The sequence below is a fragment of the Trichosurus vulpecula genome, chromosome 7 (assembly GCF_011100635.1).
Source record: "Trichosurus vulpecula isolate mTriVul1 chromosome 7, mTriVul1.pri, whole genome shotgun sequence".
NCBI lineage: Eukaryota > Metazoa > Chordata > Mammalia > Diprotodontia > Phalangeridae > Trichosurus > Trichosurus vulpecula.
The window spans coordinates 44,728,384-44,740,776 of record NC_050579.1 but is presented as its reverse complement, the minus strand read 5'-3'; the positions used below and the strand labels follow the sequence as shown (position 1 = coordinate 44,740,776).

The 12,393-nt window shown below is 42.6% G+C and overlaps 1 protein-coding gene across 1 annotated transcript in view; it reads left to right on the top strand.

Annotated features, from left to right (window-relative positions):
- TUFT1 (tuftelin 1) overlaps positions 1–12,159 on the top strand; it is a 40,409-nt gene extending 28,250 nt beyond the window's left edge. The window contains exons 9-12 of the mRNA XM_036767636.1: positions 7,932–8,037; positions 8,808–8,891; positions 9,540–9,640; positions 10,468–12,159. Of these exons, the coding sequence (XP_036623531.1) occupies positions 7,932–8,037; positions 8,808–8,891; positions 9,540–9,640; positions 10,468–10,531 (355 nt within the window). The 3' untranslated portion in view covers positions 10,532–12,159. The remainder of the gene's footprint in view (positions 1–7,931; positions 8,038–8,807; positions 8,892–9,539; positions 9,641–10,467) is intronic.
- Positions 12,160–12,393: the final 234 nt, after the last annotated feature.

Genomic DNA, 12,393 nt, shown 5'->3' with positions numbered 1-12,393 from the left:
CTGGGAATGGCATTTGGAGAGTGTGTGTGTGTGTGTGTGTGTGTGTGTGTGTGTGTGTGTGTGTATGTGTGTTTGTGTTTATTGTTTATATATATATGTATCAGATGGTAAATCTTTATCAGAGAAATTTGATACAAAGCTTTTTTCCTTGCTTAACCTTTCTATTTATCCTGAGTGCATTAATTTTGTCTGTGCAGAAGTTTGTTGGTTTTATGTAGTTAAAGTTATCTGTTTTATCTTTTGTAATTGCCTCTGGCCCTAGTTTGGTTAAGAATACATCTCCTGCCTGTAACTGTGAGAGGTATTTTAATTGTCCTTTCTTCCTCACTGTTTTCTTTCTCCAAATCACCCTTGACTCAGCTACCAAAGTGATTTTCCTAAAGCATCGGTCTACCCGTCTCTCTCTCTCTCTCTCTCTCTCTCTCTCTCTCTCTCTCTCTCTCTCTCTCTCTCTCTCACACACACACACACACACACACACACACACACACACACACACACACGCACAACCCAGGGGTGGGGATCCTGTGGCCTTGAGGCCACAAGTGGCCCTCTAGGTCCTCAGGTGTGGCCTTTTGAATTAATGCAAATTTAACCATCTAGAAGGCCACATGTGGCCTCGAGGCCAAAGGTTCCCCACCCCTGAAGGTCTTTCCTACCTTTCAAGTCTCATGCTACAGTGGCCCACTTGCTAGTCCTCACTAGAGCTAGTGCTCTATCCATCGTACCATTTAGCTGCCTGCATGCATCAAACCATTTGTATTACAGACTACATGGCTTACATAAAATCTTACCTATGACATACATGTGGAATAGGCACATACCTGGCAGGCTCATCGTACTTCACTCCCTCCTCTGCCATCTTCTTCTCTGCATTACTTCTCCCTCATTCTCTAGTTGAGGAACCATAATCAAATTAACTCTGCCCTCTAGCAGGGATGTGTCACCCTACTCCCCTAGAGTGCTACTCATCATTCTAGTAACTTTTCTGGGCCGATGTTCCCCCTCCCTGGCCACCACTCCTCTAAGTGTAGTCTAGTCTTTGAGAATATAAGCTCCTTAGGGGCAGGAATTATCTTTCCTTTGGCATGTGTAACCCAGGGCTTAGCACATAAGTGCTTATTAAATGCCTTTTTAATTATATTAATATGTGATTAAACAATTTTAGCAATTAGCCATGTAAAATGCAGATTTTTCCAAATAAAAGGAATTTGAGAAAGAGAAGAATAGAGACTTAAGGTGGAAAAAGAGGAAGTTTTGGAGCTTAAACCTGAGGCTTAACTAGTCTTTGGGACAGAATCTTAGAATTCTAGGTATCCCTCACTGTTACTCCCCAGCTACAACATAGTGGAACCTTCCATCAGGCTCTCTAGTTTGGTTTCTCAATAGGACTGGACTCCCCCAACTTGTAAAAAAAAAAAAAATGGAGTCACCAGCATTTGTGCTTCTTGAGGCACAGGAAAATAGCAGCAGCCGGCTGGAGTCTCATGGAACATTCTTCTCAATTTGGGGGATTTTTGGTTCTGTCTGCTTTGAAGATATCACGTGATACAGTAGAATAACTCCTGACCTGGAAGTTAGAAGTCTTAGGTCAGTCTTGACTGAGCCACTCATTAGCTTTGTGACCTTTACTTTAGTAAGCCACTTCTGATTAGACCTCACTTTCCTCATCCAAAAATGAGGAAGAGGAGGGAGCTAGATCCTCTGAGAAGGAAACAGTTGCTGGTCTTTCAAGCAATAATATAATAGAACCACAGCAACTATTGCATGACAGATCCTCCAGGAAGGATCAGAGAAAGAAGTGGTACTGAGGCAGTTGTTGGTTGACTTGATAACAACCAATGATAGACCTGTTTTCTTCCCAGGGTATGTATCTTATGTATCCAAGATATAACAGAGAGTCTTCCAAGACTTAAGAAAATGAGTGATTTAAAAGATATCAATAAAAATTCTTTTTAAAAATTCCTTTTAGCCAATTAAAAAATAAGAAAAAGATGGCTTCCACCAGTTCTTGTGATTCATTTGGACACACATGACCCTGCCAGAAGGAACCTAAAAAATGGTCTCAAGATTATGAAGTGTCCTGGTCAAGAAACTGAAGACCACAGGGACCCGAATTGTGTTTTTCTTCACTGCTGCCAGGGGATGCAGAAGACTATTGATTTAGGATTTTGAATGGCTGATTTAGAAGGTGGTGTCTGAGAATGGGATTTGGCTTTTTTGGAATACAGCTCCAAACTACAGGAATGGCAGATGCCTAGTCAGGAATGGAGTGTACCTCATAAAGCCAGATAAGAATGTGTATGTTTGCTACCTCACAGATTTAATCAAAAAGGCTTTAAAATGAGTATGGGCAGTGAAGAAACTGTGTGTCTTCCAAGTTCGATTCTGTAGAAAATACATAGCTGCAGTGAATGAAGAACAGTAGTTAAGACATCCAGAAGTTTGTAGGAGAAAATGTCCCCCTAAAGGAGCTCTGAGCTTGGATGTCTATACAGAAATGATCAGTGTTTAAGGCACCAAGAGGAGCTAGGTAGACCTTCTGTAAGGAGGCATATTTGACCTCAGAGGTATCTTGAGATTTGATGCGTTGAAACTCATGACTGGAATATGGCTTTGGATGAGTATACCTTACACAAAAGAAACGGAGAGGAAAAATGAATGGGGGTGATTGATAAAAGTAGCTAATGTTTATGTAGTGCTTTAAGAGCTGCTTTACATATATTAACTCATTTAACCTTTAAAACAACCCTGTGAGGTAGGTACAATTATTATCCCCGTTTTACAGATGAGGAAATGAGGCTGAGAATTTAAGTGATTTGCCGAGATGCTTCTAGTAAGAGGCTTGGTAATTCTAGTAAGAATTTGAACCCCAGTCTTTTGACATCAAGTTGAGTTCTTTATCCACTTTGCCACTGAGCTTCCTTTGGGAAGCTCTATATGTTAAGATATATATTCATGTGAGGAAATCCAGAAACTGTGGATGGGGAAAGTGGCCAGGAAAGGCTAGTGAAGAGCATTTGGATAAAAATCAGTAAAAGAAAGAACAGGACTGTCAACAAATAATCATAGGCATTTATTAAGCATCTACTATGTGCCAGACACTGTGTTAAACACTGGGAATACAAAAAAAAAAGGCAAAAAACAGTCCCTGCCCTCAAGGAGCGTACAGGCTAATGGGGGATTCCACATGCAAACAAATACAAAGCAAGCTATGTACAGGATGACAGGAAATAATAGAGGGAAGGCACTAGAATTAAGAGAGATTGAGAAAGGCATCCTGTAAAAGATGGGATTTTAGTTGAGAGTTAAAGTAAGCCGGGGAGGTCAGTAGCTGGAGTAGAAGAGGGAAAGCATTCCAGACATAGGGGACAGCCAGAGAAAATGCCCGAACTCTGTCTTGTTCATGGAGTAGCTAGGAGGCCAGTGTCACTGGATCGAAGAATAGTCTTCAAGGAGTAAGGTGTAGGAGGTGGCAGGTTATGAATGGATTTCATTGTCAAATGGCAGTTTGTATTTGATCCTGGAGGTCATAGGAAGCCACTAGAGTTTATTGAGTAGGATGCTAACATGGCCAGACCTGTGCTTTGGCAAAATCACTTTGGTGGCTGAATGGAGAATGGATTATGAATTGGAGTGGGAAGAGACTTGAGATAGGCAGACTCACCTGCAGGCTATTGTAATCATCCAAGAGTGAGGTGGTGAGGACTTGGAGTAGTGTCAGAGAAGAGAAGGGGGCATATCCAAGAGATGTTATGGAGGTGAAATCAACAGGTATTGGCAACAAATTGGACATGGAGGGTGAGAGAGAGTGAAGAATCCAGGGTGACTCATAGTTGTAAGCCTGAGGGACCAGACGATGGTGTTGCCCTCTACAGTAATACGAAGATAGGGGTAGAGGAGGTTTAGGGGGAAAGATGATGAATTTTGTTTTGGACATGTTTAATTTAAGATGTCTACTGGATATCCAGTTTGAGATGTCTGAAAGGCTGTTGAGAGTTTGGGACAGGCTAGATAGATTTGAAATCTGTTAGCATAGACATGGTTATTAAATCCATGCGTGCTGATGAGATCACCAAGTGAAGTTGTATAGAGGGAGAAGAGAAGAGGACCCAGGACAAAGCCCTGAGGGATACCTATGGTAAGAGAGCATGATCTGGAAGGAGATATAGCAAAGGAGACTGAGGAGTGGTCAAAAAGGGAGTAGGAGAACCAGGAGCGTGGTGTTCAGAAAACCTAGAGACAAGATAATAGCAAGGAGAGGGGAGAGGGTGATCAACAGTGTCAAAAACTGCAGAGAGGTCAAAGAGAATGAGGATAGAGAAAAGACCATTGGAATTGATAACTAAAAGATCGTTGGTAACTTCAGGGAAGGCAGGTTCAGTGGAAAGGTTAGATGCCAGATTATAAGGGTTTAAAGAAGAGAAAGCGAGGAGAGAAAGTAGAGGCATCTATTATAGATGGCTTTTTCAAGGAGTTAAGCTGCAAAGAGTAGAAGAGACATGGGACAGCAGTGGGGGTGGAAGGGTCTGGTGAGGGTTTTTTCAGGATGAAGCAGACATGGGCATATTTGTAAGCAGGAAGGGAGGAAAGAAGGAGCCAGAAGAGAGGGAAGGATGGAAAATAAATGATAGAATTTGTTGAGAGAGACAAGATGGAATAGGATCGCTTGAACAAGTAGAGGGGTTAGCCTTGGTAAGGAGTAAGGCCACCTCATCATGTGAAGTGAGTGAAGGAGGAGAGAGTGGAAGAAGGCACCAGAGTGATAGGAGATGAGGAAGAAGAAGCTCATGGCAAATGGCCTCGATTTCTTTCTGTAAAATATGATGCAAGATTCTCATTTGAGAGTTGGGGAGGGGAAGCCATGGGAGGTTTGAGGTTTAAGAAAAGATGAAAAGGTTTGGAAGAGTCTCTGTGGAGAATAGGATACTTGGCAAAGGAAGTTATAGAAGGCTTGCCCAGCAGCAGTGAAGGCCCAGTTGAGGTTACAGAACATAAATTTGTAGTGGGCCCAGTCAGAACAGTTGAGTGATTTTTCTCTACTTTCATTCAGCAGTGTGGTTGTAGGAGCAGTGAATGGTGGAGTAATCCAAAGCTGAGGCTTAGCTGGATATAATTGGTGTAACTTTGTCACCAGACTCTACTACAGGTCACTTGGACAGAAAGGAAAACTAGATAAGGAGCTTGGAAGATAGGCTGCATGTTTGGCATTTGGCATGATATAGAAGTGATGAAAGATTTTAGTTATTCAGACATCTGCCAGAGTATAACTGATAACTAATGATAACTTCATTTGTCTTAAAGATAATTTCATCCTTTAAAAGGTATAGGAACCAACAAGGAAAAATTCTGGGTTGGATTAGATTCTTGTTAACTTAGAGGCACCAATTGCTGGAGCAGAAATGGAAAATGGGTGGGGGGAAGTGACCACTTGTGACAGGGAAATAAAAGAAAAGCTAGGCACAGTCTCATATACACCTGAGATTTTGGGGTAAGTAGATTTCAGAGGTTACAGAGAAGGAGTTCTTAACGTAGGGTCTGTGAATTAAAAAAATGTTGATAACTATATTTCAACATAATTTGTTTCCTTTGTAATCCTCTGTATTTTATTTTGTGGATTTAAAAACATTTTCCTTGGAAGAAGTCCATAGGCTTCACCAAACTGCCAATAAGTCTGTGATGCAAAAAAAAAGATTAAGAATCCCGACTTCACGGGAAAGATAGGTATCCCTTGGACTAATATTCTACAGAAGTCAGGCCAGAAAGCATGGGAGGTGCTCAAGAATGATGTTCTGAAGACACAGAGGAGGAAAAAGCAGAGTTGTCTGAAGAAACCAATGTGATTGTATAGGAAAATACCGAGCCAACTTAAATTTATAAAATAGAAAGCAAAGACAAGTGATAGGAATGGATATAATGGCTCTATAAAAATGGCCCCATAGAAAACAGTATCAGGAACGCTGAATCTCAGACAACTAAAGCTCAATTAGGGTATGAACTTCTTGAGAACGTGGACTATCTTGCTCTTCCTGTTTGCCTAGCATTTGGCACATTGATAGGCACATAGTACACATTTAGTAAATACTTTTTCATTCATTCAATGTGATGAAGTTGGCAAGGAAAGCTAAAGACAATAAAAAGGGGTGGGTTTTTGAGGGGGTTTTTTTTAAGCACTGTTGGGGGAAAGAATCAGAAAGAGAGAGAGAGAGAAGGACTGATGCTTGGGGAAGAGGGGACAATGATACCTGAGAAAAAATAGAAGATAAAGCTGGCCAGCCTTTATTTTTGCATTTTCCACCAAAAAAATGACAACACAAATAATTGATAGGCAGTTGATGCTCAAGATAAGTAAGAAAGTACTTTGTTATCCAGGTGACCTTGATTAATTCAAGTCATCTGGCCCAAATGAACAATCCTTAGGTACTCAACGGTGGGTATGATTATTGAGCCACTGTCAGTGGTATTTGAAAGACTGGAATTGCTGTTAGATTTCAGAAGTAAAGGACAGAAAAAGGCATGATTAGGCAGAAGTTAATCTGAAAAATATCTGGGGATGTTAGTGAACTGCAAGCTCCATATAAATTAGCAGGGGGAGGGCAGGGACGCCAATGAGATCTTGGTGTGCATTGAAAGGCAGAGTTTCCAGAAATAGGCTGCTATTCAGAGATGATCCTAGTGTTTCCTCTGTTCTGCTGCATCAGACTACATCTGGAATACTCTGTTCAGTTCTGGGCTCCATAGTTTAAGAAGGGCATTGAGAATCTGGAAGGGTGTCTGGTGGAAGACAGCCAGGATGGTGAAGGGCCTCAAGTCCCTATCATGTGAGCATAGGTTGAAGGAAGTGGCATCCCTGAGATGTGAACCCAGGTCCTCTGATCAAGTGCACTTTCTACTCTATGGATTCTCTTGGCCCTCAAGACAGAACCAGGAGCAACAGGTAGTATTTACAAAGAGGCAAATTTAGGTTTGATACCAGCAAAGACTTCCCAGTCTTTTCAGAGGTCAAATGGTCTGCTTGGGAGGAGGAGGTGGTGGATTCCCCTTGCTTGGAAGGAAATCTTCTAGTAGAGTCTAGATGGCCACTTGGCAGTAGATGTAGCAGGAATTCTTTTAGCGTATAGATGGCTTCTGAGATTTCTTCCAGTATAAAACTCTGGGATCGCTGCTTCGTGTTTCTCCCCAGTTCAATACGTGCACCACAAAGCTGCTAAAATAACCTTCCTGAAGCAAAGGTCTGAGCAGTTCTCTCCTGTTCTAGAGTCTTAATTGACTTCCATTGTCTCTAGTATAAAATATCAGCCCTTTGGGTTTGATATAATCAATAACCAGTCAACATTTATTAAACACTTGCTCTGTGCTTAAGTGCTGAGAATGCAAATAAGAAAAAGAGAGCTCTTGCCCTGGAGGAGCTTACAATCTAATGGAGGAAGACAGTACACAAAAGGATGCTAAAAAGGGAGTGCTACCAGAGGGTGCCCATTGGGAGGGGGAGACATGGAAACAGAATGTGTGTAAAGTGAAAACCAAACAGAGCAGCTGATGGAAAAATGTAATGACATAAGCCAAAGCCTTCTTTCCAGATTTCTGTTTCCTTGATTACATAAGTGTGGTAGAATATAAACTCCTTAAGGGCAGAGATTGTGTTTTCTTTTGTCTCGGTATCCCCAGTGCCTTGGCACATAGTAGGCACAATAAATGCTTGTTGAACTGGAATTCCAGCTCCAGAAGGTTATGATTCTGTGGCATCCCACCCCAAGCTGTCAAAGTTGATAGTAAAAAAGAATATTAAATAGAATCTCCCCTCAGAGCAAAGGGAAACAGAATTTAATAGCCCTGGAAATCCTTCCTTCTCTCTTCTATTGGTCTTGTAACTGGAGAGAGAGCTTTTTTTTTTCTCTCTGCATCAATCCTCTGGTCCTTTCTATCTCCAGGACTGCTCAGCTGGAGAAGGAAGTGGCTGGCCTTCGGGAGAAGATCCATCACCTGGACGACATGCTGAAGAGTCAGCAGCGGAAAGTCAGGCAGATGATAGAGCAGGTAAGAGTAGACCTCATTATCCTTGGGTTTTCTCTCTTCTAAAAATCCCCAGCCCTCACTGACCTATGGAATTGTTTTTGCCTGTCCAGTCTGGGCGGGGGAATTCCCTTTGACCCACTAGGAGATCTTGCCTGATGTCCTGAGCTTTCTGGTCAGGTGCTTGTAGCATCTTGGGTCGTCTAGGATTATCCAGGATCTTTTACTCTCCCGGTTTGGTTTTTTTCCTCCTCTTTGCCTTTTGATCATCTGAGTCTTCCATAGAGGGTGGGGAGGGAAAAGAAAATTATCCAAAACTGTCTCCTCCTTTCTCTGTGTGCCGTTCTGAGAAAACTGTTGTCTATGGAAAGAAAGGTGTAAATTCTCATTGCTTTGTCTTTGTGGGTGACCTAGAGCAAATTTTAAATTCTAAGCTGAATTCCACCCCAACACATACTCACACTGGCATCTTTCAGAGTTGTCTTCCCATCTCCACACTGGTAGTGTGTACTCAGGGAATGCAGACTCTTCTTTCTATGAGCCTGAGCAAAACATAATTAGGAAGGTGCATCTGCTGCCCTATGGAGTGTGTGAGTTCCAAGGCCAAGTAGAACACATTGTTTTGAATTGGTTGTCCTTCTGCTCCACCTCAGATTGTTATATCGATTTAAATGCCTTTTGTGTCAAAAAGCAAGCTCATAAAGAGGTGAAAACTTACCTTTTCTAGCAGCCAGAGGTGAAAGTCATTTGGCCTGTGTTCATTTTTTCAAGTAGTCCATTGTTTGCCCTCACAGCTTCAGAATTCTAAAACCGTGATTCAGTCAAAGGACACAACCATCCAGGAGCTCAAAGAGAAGGTTGCCTACTTGGAGGCTGAGGTATGACGCATGGGAGTCACTTTGGAGGGGAATCTGGGCTCTTTGGGCCTGAGAAGATTGGGAGGCTAATAGCAGGGGAGGCTTCAGGAAGTGAGGCTTTGGGCCAATTTAGTTAATCCTCAGGTTTTCACTGTTTGGGATGGTAGCCTTGGCCTGTCAAGTGTAAGTTGTGTTTACTGAATACTTTCTAACTTTGCTGCAGGGCCTTTACAGTCTTTGGAGTAACTAATAATTATTCAGCAGCTACTATCTGCAGAAGACTTGAGTGGGTGGTACATAGAAACAAAATAGAAATGGAAGAAAGGGCCTTCTACCCTCTGACTGCTTACAGCCTAGTTTGGGAGACTTGGACATGTATACCTGTGTACACATGTTATGTACACAGACTTAAAGGACTATCTAGACAAGTTCATCCAACAGGGACTGGAGTATAGAAGTAGTAAAGTGATGATCATTGTTGGATGGGAAGATAACCTGAAGAAGAAGAGGTACACAAGGAGTGGTGAATATGGAGGAAGAAGGCATTTCACTTGAGGAGTAACAACATCTCCAAAGGAGGAGTGGGGAGATGGCAAGAGAGGATTAATCAGTGGGTGGGAGACTGCAACAAGAGAAGGATATGCTCTCACTTTGGAATGTATGTTACAGAATTTAGAGATGCATGACCGAATGGAGCACCTGATAGAAAAGCAGATCAGTCCTGGCAATTTCAGTACCCAAACCCGAACCAAGAGTGACAGCCTGGGAAGGTGAGTATGTATACCTATGTATGTGGGGTTTGTCAGAAAAAAGAAAAGAAGGAAGAGAGAACAATCTTGGCTGTGGAGGACTCCTCTTTACTGAGGTCCAAATCTCACTTGGTATTGAAGGGATGACTTATAGAACAAGTCTGTTCCTTTAGACCAGGTGGGGATCTTAACCTGGGTCCTATGAACTTTTAAAAAAAATTTAATAAATCTACTTAATTAGTTTCCTTTGTGATCTTACATATTTTATGAATTCAAAAACATTATGTTATTGACTTCATTTGCCTTGGTCCATTGGCTTTCCCAGATTGCCCAAAGGGTCCTTGACACAACAAAAGGTTAAGAACCCCTACTTGAAGCCCTATTTGGACCTGATTCCCCACCCTGATCTTTCCTTCTCTGTCAGCCTGACACCTCCCATTTTCCTTATTTCTGCTTTCCATTTCTAAATTGCCCTCTCATCTCCTCTTCCCTGATACCATTTATGGGCCAAGGTTGAAGATGTTTTATGGGATGATTGGAGAAGAAGAACATGTATGGATATAAAGAACAGCATCAGCTTCATAGGATTGAAAAGGGTCTTGAAGCCATTATCTCTATCTCACTGCTTCACTAAAGGGCACCAAACTCCTGAGAGGTGATTGGCAATTCGAGTTTTAAAAAACTGGGTACCTAAGAATAGAATTACTGGGAAGACTAGTTACCACTGAAAGAGTAAACCAGATAGAGAGATAGAAGTGGTGGATGGAATGGGTGGAGGAGGGGGCATTGTGGCTGACAAGTAGGACATAAGGCATTAAGTATTCTTGTCTTGTGTCTTTTCTTTTCAGTGTTAGGATCTCCCGGCCTCCAAACCCTAAGCCCTTGCCTCTCATCCGGGTGGTGGAAACCTGAACTGCAAACTGAATATTGCTACTTGCTACCTTTATTGGCCTAAAGAGAAAACCCACCTCCCCTGTTGTATCACAGACTTTTACTTCTAGACTGCTCCTTGGCTGCCCCCAGGGCCTCATGTTTATATGCCTAATTCTTGAGCTCCTTTCTTCTGTATGCTGGGCAGACAGAGGAGGGAGGGGGCCTTCCTCTGGAGACCTGGAGCCCTTTGAAGGAAGTTATCACAACAGAAACCCCTCTTTGCTGAGGCCAGGACAAGGGTGGAGCCAGGGGTGACACTCATAATACCACAGTTGTTGCTGATCTTCGTTAAAGAGATTTTTCCTCTGAAAGTGGGTGTTGAGCTGCCCTGGAAACCAGGGTTACACAGCAGGACTGGGATGGGGTGCCCTGGCTCGCCTCAACCCTAACACACGGAGAAACAAACATCCACTTGGACTGGCTATCATCCTGAGGGACTGAACCTCTTTCTTCCAGTGTTGCTCAGCTCCTAGCAGCACACAATTTCCCCACTTCTCTGTCCCCCACAAACACTTAGTCCTCTTCCCAAGATGGTGGAATACCTACCAAGCTTGGGGGCTGTCTGGCTTCAATGAGGATGAGTCTTACCTTTGGTTAAGTCCATTTTCCTGGGGAGGAGGGTGAGACAAAAAAATCTACGGACACTGACAGCTATGCCCTAGTCTTTGCTGCTTTTGTCTTCTACTACAATTCCCAGAAACCCTTGGAGTGTTTTCGTTAGTTTGTTTTTCTTTTTTTTCTCCATCATTTAAACTCAGCCCAAGAAACACCCCAGTCTTCCTGGTCCTAGTGCCTGGAGGAAAGTTTTTCCACCAGATTGCATCAGTCCCAGAGAAGTAGCGGTGCCTTCTCCAATATTTATTTTGCTAAGTTATTGGTGTCTTTGGTTATGTCTTGTGGTTGTTTTAATACCAAAGTTCTGGAACCTACATATCGAGTTGCTTGAAATTGGGAAAAGCATTTTTGTGTGTCTTTCATCTTTCTCCTATGTCTGTGTTTTTCTCTCCCATTTCCCCATGCCTCATTTGTAGACCAGGTAGGGAATTGTATGTGTGTTTATATACTCAGACTACAGGTGGGGGGAGTGGGCGGGAAAGGAAGTTTGTATTGATTGTACAGAAAATTGATGAGTAGAACTCTTTAGGAAAGGACTTGGTTCTTCCTTGAATCTCCCCCCTCCCTGCTCCCCTTACCTCTCCCCAACCACTCAGAGTCCTTTGGGGTATACTGTCTCTGAATGATCCCATCTCCTCTTGGTCCCTGACTTATAGCCTCAGGTGATGGAGATAAAACATCAGAGGACTAGTATTGTCCTGTAGAAAAATATTAACAGAAAGCAAAACTCTTATTAAGTCACTTAGCTCTGCCTGGCTCAAAGGTAGTAGGCTTAAGTTTATCTGTGTCTATGTAGAGGAAGCCTGGGTACTAGGCCCAGCCCTGCCCAAAACTTGCTCCACCACTATGGGCAAGTCGTTCCATGCTCTAGTTAACTCATCTATAAAGTGAAGGGCCTGAACTAGCCTATTTCCAAAGTCCCTCCTAGCTCTAAAATGTATTTCTGGCCTATACTCTTTATACGGTGAATTGAATAAATTATATTAATGTGCCTTCTGAGATTCTGGTCTGGTTTTTCTCTACTGGTTGAAAAAACAAAAACACCTCCTGTTAGAGAGTCCTTATGGGACAGATCTTCCTGTTTTGTGTGATTTGCACACAAGCTTTGTGGTTTCTTTGATGGAGTGCTTTCGGAGTATAGGGGATACAGAGGGGGAGCTCAGCTTAAGCGGTCTGTGTCCTCATTTAGGAGGGACAGGGGAGTTTGGGGGTGGCTCCTAATTCTG